The sequence below is a fragment of the Lagopus muta genome, chromosome 8, assembly GCF_023343835.1.
Source record: "Lagopus muta isolate bLagMut1 chromosome 8, bLagMut1 primary, whole genome shotgun sequence".
NCBI classification, from domain to species: Eukaryota; Metazoa; Chordata; class Aves; order Galliformes; family Phasianidae; genus Lagopus; species Lagopus muta.
In genome coordinates this window covers 36,200,774-36,214,169 of record NC_064440.1, presented here as the reverse complement: position 1 = coordinate 36,214,169, position 13,396 = coordinate 36,200,774, and the positions used below count along the sequence as shown (strand labels likewise).

The 13,396-nt window shown below is 52.4% G+C and overlaps 2 protein-coding genes across 4 annotated transcripts in view; one reads left to right on the top strand and one right to left on the bottom strand.

The window, feature by feature from the left end:
• The window catches only part of DIP2A (disco interacting protein 2 homolog A), a 102,475-nt gene extending 100,208 nt beyond the window's left edge, over nt 1-2,267 (top strand). For all 3 annotated transcript variants that reach the window (XM_048952506.1, XM_048952508.1, XM_048952507.1), the window contains one exon: nt 300-2,267. In XM_048952506.1, the coding sequence (XP_048808463.1) occupies nt 300-552 (253 nt within the window). In that variant the 3' untranslated portion in view covers nt 553-2,267. The remainder of the gene's footprint in view (nt 1-299) is intronic.
• Nucleotides 2,268-2,387: 120 nt separating this feature from the next.
• On the bottom strand, nt 2,388-7,927 carry S100B (S100 calcium binding protein B). The gene is made up of 3 exons (XM_048952528.1): nt 7,817-7,927; nt 6,379-6,531; nt 2,388-6,158 (listed from the first exon to the last, which is right to left on the bottom strand). The coding sequence occupies exons 2-3, from the start codon at nt 6,514-6,516 to the stop codon at nt 6,018-6,020; spliced, it is 279 nt and encodes a 92-aa protein (XP_048808485.1). The 5' UTR covers nt 6,517-6,531; nt 7,817-7,927; the 3' UTR covers nt 2,388-6,017.
• Nucleotides 7,928-13,396: the final 5,469 nt, after the last annotated feature.

The window sequence follows — 13,396 nt, the reverse complement described above, 5'->3', positions numbered from 1 at the left end:
GTAAAAGTACATTAATGGTAAGCATGCACATACCAAATGTGAAATTTTAATGGTTCCTGTGTTTTGTACAGAGATGATAGAAAAACAGTGGGCATAGAATATCCCAAGGAGTTACAGCCTTGATATCTCTTGATTTATACATATTTTCTTCTTACGGCATGGATTTTTCCCATTAATTATACCGTTGAAGTCCATACATTAATTATTTGCAGTGAGTCTGTTTTTGAGAGCTTCCTTTGAGTGAGGTTTGTTGGTTTGTTTTGTTTTTCTCAACATTAACATTTTTATTATGCCAACAGCGCTGTATTTACATGGACCAATTTGCTTGTGGTGGTTGTGGAGTTAGAAGGCTCAGAACAAGAAGCCTTGGACCTGGTTGCACTGGTAACAAACGTGGTTCTGGAGGAGCATTATCTGATAGTAGGTGTTGTAGTCATCGTGGACCCAGGAGTTATTCCTATCAATTCCCGTGGTGAAAAACAACGAATGCACTTGAGAGACGGATTTTTAGCTGACCAGTTGGATCCTATTTATGTTGCCTACAACATGTGAAAGAAAGGAAATGGCATCAAGGCTAAAGCACCAAAATGTAGATACTGTCTGAATAGCATTTGAATTGATATGTTATGTTTTTAAAACCGTTGAAGAACTTAGAAAAATGGAGATATTAATCTTCACAGACCTTCATCTCTCAGATTGTGTTTGCTTTCGTAAATCCATTATAACAGTTATTGCTGTATTAGAATTTACTGGAATTCTTGAAGGAAGCTTATTAGAACTGTCATGGACCAATTTTTTTGTTGGTTTTGGTTTTTTTTTACAATAATTGTGAATGTCAGTACTTGATGCACTGCATAAAAGGACATAAGGCAGGGTGGGGAGCAAACACCAGCTGTGACTCTTGGAAATAATAGGGAAAGTTGTTAGTAACCAGTTTGAGTTACCCCTACATGTGATTGTTTGCAATATATTGGCAGTATCTGGGTTGGGGCATAACTTTTAAGACTGCACACATCTTTAACATTTTCTCTACTGTACTGAAAGGAATTTTGCACATATCTGAGGTTTAAAAATGCAGCCTTTGTATTTTAAATCACTGACTCATCCTTATTCAGAACAAATTCATTCCAGTCTCGGATTCAATGTAACAATTATGCTGCTGCTCAGCTTTTTTGTACCAAGCAAAAACAAATACTGCATCTGTAACAAGGTTACTTAGTGTGCCATGCTGAACTCTGTAATGCTATAAACTTTATAATAAAATATTAAATTAATACTCAACTGTTTGATGCGGGAGCGTTCACTGCTCTTGCTCTCATAACTTCATGTTAAAGTTACCTGTTTTAATAGCTCTAGCTGTTAATTACTGCCCTGCATAACACCAAGTCTTTAAAAACTCATTCCAAAGCCAATAGTCTGAATCGTTTGTAGAAATGTTTACAAAGCATGACCTTGCAATGTGGTTTCCATTAATATCCTTTGCTGAAATGTACAATGGTGATTCTTTTTTCCACCGTGAAAAGAATACTCAGTGTTAGTTAGGTGGATCTTTTTGGTTACAATTCATCTTTTTAGTTGTATTTAGGCAGACGTTTTGCTCCAGCTGCAACAGCCAGGTGGCATAGACACACTTGGCTAAAAAAGGCTTTGAAGTTTCTGCCTGATCTAGTACTGCAGTGAACCTAACTCAGAAAGAGAATGTGAAATTATTCAAATACTTGCTGCATTTAAGGGTAAGAACGAGAGTAGCAAATAATTATTTTTATAAAGTTAATAAAGTTTGAGCTCCGTTAATTTTTTTTTTTTAATATAATGCGCGAGTTTGGCAAAAGAGCCAGGTTTTTCTGCAAGGCAATTCTGCCTGGATCAGTGCCTAAGAAAGATGGATGTTAGTCTCCTGATAAGAGAACATCTAATGAGTCTGACGAATGAACAGTAAATCTCCAACGGAAAGCTTTCATATACAGTAGTTCTTTGCCCTCGTGATGTTTGACTGTGGTGTATAATACAGCTGCATATGATGACTGTAATTATGTACAGAACCTGTGTAACTTATTGTCTAAGTACAGCAACCTTTAGCAGTGAGCAATCCCTGTGACACAACAGCTGGCAAAGAGGAAGAACTACTTAACCCCAATTTTAATGTCGTAGTTTTTTAGCAGATAAAGCATTGTAAGATTTTTGTATTGATATGGTTGACAGTGAGACAAGTTGCCTTGTAAGATTTAAAACAAAAGCACATTAAACATTTCAAAACAGCTCTTGAACATCTGACTTTATGAATGTTGGTTGCTGGATGAAAAACTAATTTCTTTACAGTACACAGTGTTCACTTATATTTTGTGCAGTTCAGTGCTTTAATGCCCTGGTGGTTACGGTACAGTGGGTAAGGCCAGGTAAATGTTCTGGTTGCAACATCTGTTAGAGGGAATAAACTGAAGTCAGATCGCTCTCTGAAATGCTGCCACTTTCTTCTGAAGTGTATTTTTCAGCTTGAGGGAGCAAAAATAGGCTTCCACATCCTTTAGAGCATCAGGAGGGAAGAGTACACTGCAGCCTCGTTAATGGATTCTCATGTGAGCATGTACCGGTCTGTCTAGATGGTGTAGATGGTGTTCCTTCTGCTGGAGATCAGCTGCAACGCTCAGCTTGGTGTCATCAGCAAACTTTGTGAAGGTACACTCAATCCCACTTCTTTGCTGCTGTTAAAGAGCAGTGGTCCCAAGACCAATCCTGGGGGACACCAACTGTGACCAGCCTCTATGCAGACAGAGCTGTTGACAACAATTCTCTGGCTACAAACATCCAATTCTTTATCCACTGAATAGTCCAGCCTTCAAATCCTCCAATGTAGAGATAAGGCTGTGGTGAGGGACCACACAAAAGGCCTTGCACAAGTCCAGGTAGACAGCATAGGTTGCCTTGCCTTTGTCCACCGAAGCCATCACTCCATCATAGAAGGCCACCAGATGGTTCAGGCATGATCTGCCCTTGTTGAAGACACAATGGCTGTCTCTGATCACCTCTGCGTCTTGCATGTGTCTTAACATCTCTTCCAGGAATATCTTCCATGATCTTCCCAGATAAGGCACAAAGGTGAGGCTCATCAACCTGTAGTTCCCTGGGTCTTCCTTTCCTGAGAATGGAAGTGATGTTTCTCTTTTTCCAGTCACTGGGAACTTCACCTAACAGCCATGATTTTTTTAATATGATGAAGAGCAACTTGCCAACCACATCAGGCAGTTCCTTCAGAACACTGGGATGCGTGTCATCTGTCCCAATTTGAATATTCCAGAGTGAAAAGTAATGGCATCATTTTGAATTAGGAAAATATAACTTAGTAGAACCACAATATAGTGCATATGCACCAAAGCTGCCCCTTGCTGTCACTTCTCTTGTGTTGAAAGTTTGAGTCTGTTAAATATTTCAGCCCCCTCCTGCTGTGTTTTCTCCTTCTGCTTCACTTTTAGTATTGCTGGCAAGTAGTTCATATTTCAAAAGGGTGCTTAACATGAAGAAACTATCTGTTGGTGCCCTTTCTGGTGGGAAATCCCTTTGTATCCTCTTCTGTAAGGTGTCAGAAACATCCTGTGTGCACAGCTAGTATCACACTGGGCTTTCATGCTCACGGTGCCTCCACACAGCTCCTTGTTAACAAACTACCCTTTCCACGGAGAGTCACTCCATCAGTGATGAATGTGGAGCTTTTGAGTCCTGCTGGGCTTGGTGCTATGTCAGATCAATCTAATCAGTGCTAGCTTCAAAAACTGCCAGTGAGGTAGTGCAACTGGACACACCTCAGGTATCCAGCAGGCTGGCCTGTTTACATTGGCAGGGATGGGGGCATAACAAAATAAAAATAAATGTGTTGGTCTGTCACATCAATTACCAGATGAATGACCTGTCACTGCCAGAGCTGTTTTTCTGCAGATCTGTTGCAGCCAGGTCTGGCACTTCTAAGTATCTCGCCTGGTCCGGATGGATGTTAGTGGATTGTGTGGATCCTTGGAGCCTCCTTCAGCCCTGCTGTGATGTCTGCCTTCTGCAGTTCTGACAACCCTCCCCATCAGCCACAAACCTGAGGCATCTTCTGTGCTGCATACAGTGGATGCAGGAGCAGAGCTGTGCAGACCGGGTGGTGCTGAGGCCCGTGCCTGTGCAGTCTGTTTCTTTGCTTCAGAAGAGCTCTGCTTTACTCTGCAGGAGAGGTGTGCTGCACTGATAACTACCAGGGGACCTAACTTGAAGGAAGATACGCCATTTTCCTCCTCTCTGACAAGAAGTACCAGTTTCTTCTTGTGCAAGGTGAGTCCCCTGTGCATTTCCAGCAGTGGTGGATCATTCTAACTGCCAGAAATGTGTGTGGAGACGTATAGTTTCACTCCTGCTCTTGCTCTCATTGTTGGCCAGGGACAAGGCAGCCTGCTCTGAGATGCGCTGCAGTTCTCAGCTACGACAGTGCTGTACTGAGCCACTGAATGGACTGTCTTAGGGAAGGGCTCCTCATCCATATGCCACACTGGCAACCCTCACAAAAAGGTGGGTGCCAGAGCCTCACCTGCAAAGCCTTCTGCTGGAGCGTGAGACCCCTCTGATGAACTTGGGTTCAGGCTTAAGACAGGGTTGTGAGTGTTAAAGCTGGTAAAGCTGCCCTCACCGTGGGATGCTCTAGGACAGTCAGTCCTCATCCATTGTCCCCTCACGTCCTCAGGTCCATCTGTACAAGTGGTGGACATGACTGAAAGTGAGCAGTACAAGGAAATGATGTCAGGCACGTAATGGAAGTAACTTGGATGCGCACTACCTTAGGATAGCAAAACCTTTTCAGTTCTTGATGGAGCACAAGATACTGTCTTTCTCGTATGCATGTCTCTGCTTGACCATCCTCTGCCACTGCTTGGGGAGGCAAATTAGAATAATAAGATGATCCCTGTCAAAAACTAGGTTATTTTGTTCACTGAATCATTACAAAGTAAAAACAACATAATCCACAGCCCTCTTTACTGTGAATTTGTAGTGGAGATGCTGCTGTGTTGTTCCTAGCCATGAATGCCCCACTCACAGTCATGCCTGATCCAGATGGCAAATGCAGACTGATAGAAGACAGGAGCTGAAAGAGAACCCTAGGCAAATGAACCTGCTGCCAGTGTGAACTGCAGTGGTGCTCCGAGGCTGTATTCCTCAACCTTTGACAACTCAGGGCAAGCACAAGGTGTACAAAGCCTGGGAATAAAAGGACGCATTTTTCACCAGAGCCCAATTAATGACCCAAAGACCAGACCAACATTTTATTCTCATTGTTTCCACACGCTCTGAAGGCTGCAGCTGATCACGTATGGATTTTCCCCTTCCTTCTGGCTGAGCCTGTAGAGCTTGCCAATGCATGCCTTAGGCCCAGCCCAGGAGCCTCCTATGCTTTCACTTCCAGTTCTGCAGACAGCTACAAGCAGGAGGATTCATAGACAGGAGAAAAGCCTGAGCTGTTACATGGTTATGCTTTGCCTTTCAAGCCAGGAGTGTCTCAAGCAGGCAAGGACTGCATGGGCTCTGCTAAGTCTCCAGGGTTAGTAGCACGCACAGGGCAGTCAGAGCCCACAGAGGTCACAGGAGTCTTTCAGTGTAGCCCAATGGGCTCAGAGCCAGGCTTCTCTAGCCAGCCTCTCTGCATCACTCCCTGCCTCAACCCTTGAATTTTCCTTCTCCCTTTGCCAGCAACCTCGGGTTGCAGCAGCCACCTGCTTCCAGCCCCCTGCCTGTCCCTTGCATGCAGCAGCAGGGAGTGAGCTTGCGATGAGGCATTCATACACACAGCATCCCAGGTGGGCACTGTCCAAGAGGCTTTCCCAAGATGCATGGGCATTTCAGCTCACAAAGCTGCAGAGTTTAATAAGCTGCTTAAGTAGCACAAGCTTAACTTCACGGAGCTCCCAAGTGCATCCAGTCTTTTCCCAAGAGGAGTGGTGCTGCTTTGCATCTCTCCAGCGTGAGTGGGAGCTGCTCAACTGCTTCTCACCAGCTCACTCATGCTCAAAGAACTCATGGCAAGCAGAGGTAACCATGGCAATGAAGGCCACAAACTCCTGGAAGTCGCACTCTGCATCCCCATCACTGTCCAGTGCCTCCATGACTTTGTCCACAGTCTCTTGGTCTTTGATCTCCTGAAAGAAAAGAAACAGGTGTAAGCAGCATCTGCTTAACAGCAGCCCTACCAGGGCACCTTGAGGCCCACAGAGTAAGGCTATCACCCTCCCAGGGAAGGAAATTTCCCTAGTGTACAACCCAAGCCTCCAGCCCTGACACAGGCTTTGTCCAGCCACCACCTGCTCCTGGGGAGCTGGAGCCTGAGCCCAGGTGTGCTATGTAGGAAGCAATACTCACACCAAGGAAATGGGTTAATTCATTGTTAATGAGCTCCTTCAGCTCCGATTTCTTCAGCTTATGCTTGTCTCCTTCCTTCCCAGAGTACTGGTGGAAAGCATCGATGATGGCGATCATGGCCTTCTCCAGCTCAGACATGGTCACAGCACAGTCCTGAGGTCACAGGGAGGCAATGGGCACATCAACAGGGTTAGGCTGCAGTGATGCCTTCTGCTTGGTGAGCACCAGTACCCTGGGGCACCCTCCCACCCAACAGCGGTGCAGACAAGCTCTGCTAGCAGCTCTCACTTTGGGAAAGATCCCAGGATCTGTGGTTCTAAGAGGCCTTGGCTCTGTGAGTGCTCCAGATGAGCTGCAGCACAAGGAGTGGTGGCAGTGGGACAGGTGCATTCCCTGGAACCGACAGGCGTTGTGTGTAGAGTGTAGGACAGAAAACTGGAAGGAGACAGGTGGCAAAACCCTGGAGGCTTCCTGCATTTCCTATAAGTGCTGAGCTAGCTGACGAGTGGGGCAGGGTCATCTGCTAAGCTTGTGTTGCCAGTGCTTTTGGGAAACCTGCATAGCAGAAATGGGCTGTGGGAAGCACAGAGCACCAGTCTGTGCCTGGGATGGGGCTTGAGCTCTGGCTCAGAGCTGCCATGCAGCTCCAGGCCGTGGAACTGCTACTCCTCTCCCAAGTCTCACTGTAGTTGGGCTGCACCTCAGCCCTGCTGCCTGGCACTCCCTATGGGAAAGAAATCCACTTTTGGATGACCCAAACCCTCAAGCCCCACTAATCAAAACGCAGCAGGAACTGGACTATCCTTGTGCTACGTTCTCAGCTGATGAAACTCGCACTTAATCATGAATGTTGTCACCTCACCTATTCTCTTTTTTTCCTACTGCTCAATCCACTGCTCTACCTATTGGGATAGGAACAGGTGAGGGTGGGGTGGAGGGAGGCACTTCAGAAAGGCTTTGCTTTCCCTTCCATTTCAGGTGCCCTTGCCTCTGTCTTTCTTGCCTGCAGGCCCATTTCCAAATGAATAGTCAGGGGGAAGTGAGCAGGATTCGATTTTGATAGGTGCCAATAGGAGAAAACAAGGGCAACTCCTCTGCCTTTCTTCCTCACGCATACGACCTGGAGACCAGTTCAGGACTACCAGTAACCGCAGCTTTTCCTGGAGATCTCACAAAAAGCCAGACCAAATACAACCTGACAGGGAGGGATACAAGTGCATCTCCCCAGAAGCTGCTGAATGCACTGACGCTGGGGTTAAAAAACCCAACAGTTTGGTGGCCGGTCCTCGTTTAATTCATTCCGCGCGGGTAAATATCTGCCACGTCATCTCAGCTCTCCACCGGCCTCTGCAGTGAGTAAAGAGCTCAGCTACGGAGCAGCCCCGCCCGCCCGTCGCCGGTTCCCCGTCCCCCATCCCCGAGCCCTCTCCCCTCTCACCTCCCTTGGCGATGCCCAGCGCTGCGGCTGCAGCCCGGCGGCAGACGGCCTTCTTATGCCTGTGGGCGTGGAGCCTCACCCGTGCCGCAGCGCCCGGCGCCAATGGCAAAGGGAGGCCGGGGCGTCCGGCAACGGGCTGAGCGGTGCGCAGAGGCACACAGACCTGCACTGACCCGCTGCCGACCCACGGCGGCCGTGGGAGCCGCTGCAGAGAAAGCCGCCGTTGGGGGGAACCAAACCCCGGGCGTTCAGCAGCGCGGTGCCGGTGCGTGGCCGTGCCGCAGTTCCGCCCGCACGGAGGCATTGAGCAGCAAGCAGCGGCGCTGCACGGCGATCCCACCCGTGGGCCGGGGGCTCCGCAGAGCCCGGGGGCCGCGCGGCCGCTCCGTTCCGTGCGCGTAACCGAGGGGACGGCGCCCGTCGCGGGCCGTGCCCTCGCGGAGCGGCTGCCCGTGTGCCGGGGCAGCCCCCGTAACGCCGACGCTCCGTCCGTCTCCTCGCGCCCGGACGAGCAGCGGCAGTGCCCTGCGGTGCGCACGGCCGGCACGGCGCGGAGACCCTTCGCCACACACAAAGACCACAGAGCCACCGAGAGGACTTTTTTATTGCCGACCTCAACCCGAGCCCGAGCTGCTGTTTCGGCAGAGGTGCTGCCACACGTGGCGGGTGGGAGACCCCGGCGGCAGCGTGGCTACCGGGTAGCCGAGGGACGAAGACGGACCCGTGCCATGGACGGCTGCCGACGGGGCTCAGCGCCTAGTGGGGGTGGCCGTGCGGGTGGCCGTGCGGGCCCGGCGGAGGCGGATGGGGGCCCGGCAGGTGCAGATGGGGGCGCGGCAGGTGGGGGCCGTGTGGGTGATGATGCCCTGGAGGACCGTGCGGTGGACCTCCGTGCCCGGGCCCTCCGTGCGGCGGCGGCGGCCCTCCGTGCGGCCCTGCAGGAAGAGGTGCGCGTCAGGGCTGCGGAACGGCCACGCGGCTCTGCTGGAGCTGTAGTGCCCCGGCTGCCGGGGGAGGCTCCTGGCCCCCGGCATGACCGGGCTTGCGGCTTGCGGGCGGCGGCAGGGGACGTGGGCAGGGAGCGGCCTGGCAGCGCAGGCACCCCCAGGGCTGCCCAAGCCCTACCCACGGGCACTTACCTGGGTGTGGGGCTGACATCTCACAGCACAGACCTGCAAGGGAAGCAGGGACCGTGCTGTCAGTGCTGCCCGCCGTGCACGGTCGTCGTGCCTGGCATCCCCGTGGTCCCAGGCCTCCAGCCCAGCCGTGGCCCCGTGTGCCCGGGTACGAGGAGTGCCACCCACACGTGTCCCACACGCGTCCCCACGGACATCCCGACCCATCTGGGCACCCCGGGAGCAGCCACCCTCACCTCTGTGCTCCCGGCACAGCTCAGGCTCGTGCTTTCCCTCGCTGATGCCGAGAACCCAACCCTGCTTAACGCACCCCCTCCGGGCGGCGAGGAACAGCCGAGCCCCGCGCCCAGCCCGCGTCCTCGGCGCCGCGCGGCTCCAGGACTCCGTGCCCCGCCACAGCCCACCCTGCTGCCCCGCTGGCCTCTGCCGCTCAACACCTACAGAACCGACAGCACAGCAAACCCAGCGTCGTCCTCGCGCAGCACACAGGCTGTCGAGGCCGACCTCGGGCACCGCTTATATGTAGGGCCCTGCCGTGCCACGGGCGGCGCCGGCCCATAAACACGGCGATGGTTTTATGGGTGCCATCACCATGGGGACGCCCAACAGACAGTCGGCGCACCCAGCGCAGGGCACAAAGGTCTGCAGCCATCGCCGGGCGCGGTGGGGATGGGTGGTGGCTCCTCCGCCGGCACCGCCTGATCCCTGGGGTCAGGGTGAGGGTGGGTCAGACGCAGCGCATCCGGCAGGAAAAGGGGCCACGGACAGGTTCCTTCACACCCACTGTGCAAACCGTTGGTGGATGCAGCTGTGTGGCCGGGGATGCTCTACTGGCTTTTGTCATCTGATGCATGGGGTGCATGGCTGCTTGGTGCCCTCTCCTTTGGATCTGGCAACAGTTTCCTCCTGTTGACTTTCAGGGCGATCCAGGTTCCTTTGTGCTGCGCGGTGACACTTGAACAAATCAGATGGGGCAAAGTTTAGGCCAAAAAGCCCAGCCCACACTCCTGGCCATAAATTCTCGTGGTTGACATCCAGCACTGATGTGTTGGATGGAGGCATGGGTAGTGAGAAGGGCCAGGGCCATTGGGTTGTAAAAGATGGTCCCAGCATGACACTGCCTTGCATCACAAGCTGGAAACATGCCTGTTAGTTAGCAGGGTTAGTCATGGGCACCTTCATCCTTGGCCCTGTCCCACCTCTGCAGGCAGCTTCCGGTGGCTGCCTTGCTCCTTGTGCACGTCCTTGTACATGGTCCTTGGCCAGCATGCAACAGCCTCCACCCCTCACTCCCCCCACAGGAGTCCTCTCCAGCCCCACCTTTGAATAGTCCTTGAATAGTTCTTGAGGCCTGTGCAGAGGTGTCAGGCTGTGCTAGGCTGGGAGCTGGTGCTCACCCATGTCAGTGACGTGCAAAGTGCTGCCAATTCTTTCATTTTGAAATTCATGGCCCTGATCTTTTAAGGGAGACTGTGACCTCAGGACACTTTTCCTCGGGTCACTGATTTCTCACCAGGGCTTTGGACTGATATTTTTGGAGAAACAGAGGGTTTTACATAGCCCAAAGCTGAGCACAATGCTCCAAGCCTCTGCTTTTCTCTCTCCCTAGTTAAACACAATGTGAGGTCTTCATAGCGGGCCCAGGGAGAAAAGGCAGTGTGTGTCTCTGGTGTGCTTGGCACCAGGCTCTGCCAGACCACGAGACAAAGGCTGGTGGTCATTGAACTGGGAGAAAAAAACTCATGAGGGCAGAGGAATGTGTGTAGGAGGGGGAAGAAAATGCTTCTGCCTCTGCAGGGCTGCTCACTGAGAACACGGTTCTGCAGGCTCCATACCTCTGTGTGCCACTGTGTGTCTTTGAGCCCAGGAGAGATGAGATGGGATCGTGGCAGGCAGCCTGAAACCACCTCCAGAATCAGGAAGTACCAGCAAACACTGGGAGTGAGGCTGGTGCCCATAGAAGTCAGTGCAGGAAGAAGATGGAGTGGGCTCAGTTCAGCACCCTGCACATAGGTTGGTGGGGTCAGGGGGTCCCCCAGCCCCTGCTTATGCTGTATGTTCTCCCAGCACAACTGTGCACCCGGTGGCAGAGGAAACACTCTGGATCCACTCCTTGTCCACCAAGTATCACTCCATTGCAATTTACACGACCTTCTAAGAAAACACTGAGCCATTCCTCTAGAGCTGAAAACTTTGATGCTGTTATCTCACCTGAAACACAGCCTTGGATTAGGTCATCTCCTGGCTGAACTCAGCTAAACCACTAAGCACTATCCTAAATTGGCACAGCACAACAATGGGCAGTGTCCCTCCTGCCCTGGCACAGATTGCCCTGTAGGGTTGCAGGGTGCCCAAAGGGAAGGAATAGCTGCAGCTTGTGATGTCTCTGGCAGGCAGGGCACTCACAAACAGGGAGTGAGCATTACTCCATTAGGGAGCAGAGCATTGCTCCATTAATTTTGGGCTAATCCTCAGAAAACTTGTATAAAGCAATGCCCAAGCTGCATAATGAAGACAATGTGCAAGCAGATTGATTATACAGACGTATGTAATACTATATATATAGATACATAATTATATAGATATATATAATACAAAGACAATAAACTCAAACGGATCACCCTTCATCACTGTCTTCTGGCAGTGCTGTGAAGACTCTGACAGCCATGTGGTAGCAGAGATCCCTGTGAAAAGCTCCTCTCAGGCAGATCATTATGGTTTCCTCATTTGTTTCCCCAAACCAAAATAAATCAAGGCTATAGCACCCCAAATGCAGCACTCCTATGTGTGTGTCAACCAACACCATCCACTTAAGCTGCACAGAAGCAGCATCACAGCTCTCCCTAGTGAGAACGGGTCGTACGGAGCTGGCGGTGCTCCAGGCACAGATTGCCCACATGCCCACTGAATACTGCCCGGTGCAAGCACAGGAGATCCATGTATGTATGTGTAACCATATTAGCTTCTACCTACATAAATGGTAGGAATGCATAGCAGGGAGGTGGGACTTATGTACTGGGTAAACATGCAGTGAAAACATTCAGATTGCAAGTACAAATTAAAGACTTGGGTGAACTCGATCTCACCCACCTTGAGCCCTGCACAAAAATAAAGCAATGTCTCCCATATAAGCATTTCTCTTTTAAATGTTTTGGGAGATTTTGAAATACACATCAATGCTAGGAGCATATTTTGCAATGCCATGGCCCAGACCACTCCCTCACTACCCATGGCTGTAGGCACTGCTTTGCCACACGCTGCACAGCCTGTGTCCCTGCATCCAATTGTTAATATCAGTGCTGGATGTCAACCACGAGAATTTACGGCCAGGAGTGTGGGCTGGGCTTTTTGGCCTGAACTTTGCCCCATCTGATTTGTTCAAGTGTCACCGCGCAGCACAAAGGAACCTGGATCACCCTGAAAGTCAACAGGAGGAAACTTTATTGCCAAATCCAAAGTAGAAGGCACCAAGCAGCCACGCACCCCCTGCATCAGATGACGAAAACCACCCATCCCCACCGCGCCCGGCGAGGGCTGCAGACCTTTGTGCCCTGCGCTGGGTGCGCCGACTGTCTGTTGGGCGTCCCCATGGTGATGGCACCCATAAAACCATCGCCGTGTTTATGGGCCGGCGCCGCCCATGGTGGTGGTTTTAAGCGGTGCCCCGAGGTCGGCCCCGACAGCCTGTGTGCTGCGTGAGGACGACGCTGGGGTCGCGGTGCTGTCGATTCTGTAGGTGTTGAGCGGCAGAGGCCAGCGGGGCAGCAGGGTGGGCTGTGGCGGAGCACGGAGTCCTGGAGCCGCGCGGCGCCGAGGACGCGGGCTGGGCGCGGGGCTCGGCTGTTCCTCGCCGCCCGGAGGGGGTGCGTTAGGCAAGGGTTGGGTTCTCGGCATCAGCGAGGGAAAGCACGAGCCTGAGCTGTGCCGGGAGCACAGAGGTGAGGGTGGCTGCTCCCGGGGTGCCCAGATGGGTCGGGATGTCCGTGGGGACGCGTGTGGGACACGTGTGGGTGGCACTCCTCGTACCCGGGCACACGGGGCCACGGCTGGGCTGGAGGCCTGGGACCACGGGGATGCCAGGCACGAGGGCCGTGCACGGCGGGCAGCACTAACAGCGCGGTCCCTGCTTCCCTTGCAGCTCGGGGCCGTGCGATGTCATCCCCACACCCAGGTAAGTGCCCGTGGGTAGGGCTTGGGCAGCCCTGGGGGTGCCTGCGCTGCCAGGCCGCTCCCTGCCCACGTCCCCTGCCGCCGCCCGCAAGCCGCAAGCCCGGTCATGCCGGGGGCCAGGAGCCTCCCCCGGCAGCCGGGGCACTACAGCTCCAGCAGAGCCGCGTGGCCGTTCCGCAGCCCTGACGCGCACCTCTTCCTGCAGGGCCGCACGGAGGGCCGCAGCCGCACGGAGGGCCCGGAAAGTCGCCAGGGCATAACCCACCCGGCCATG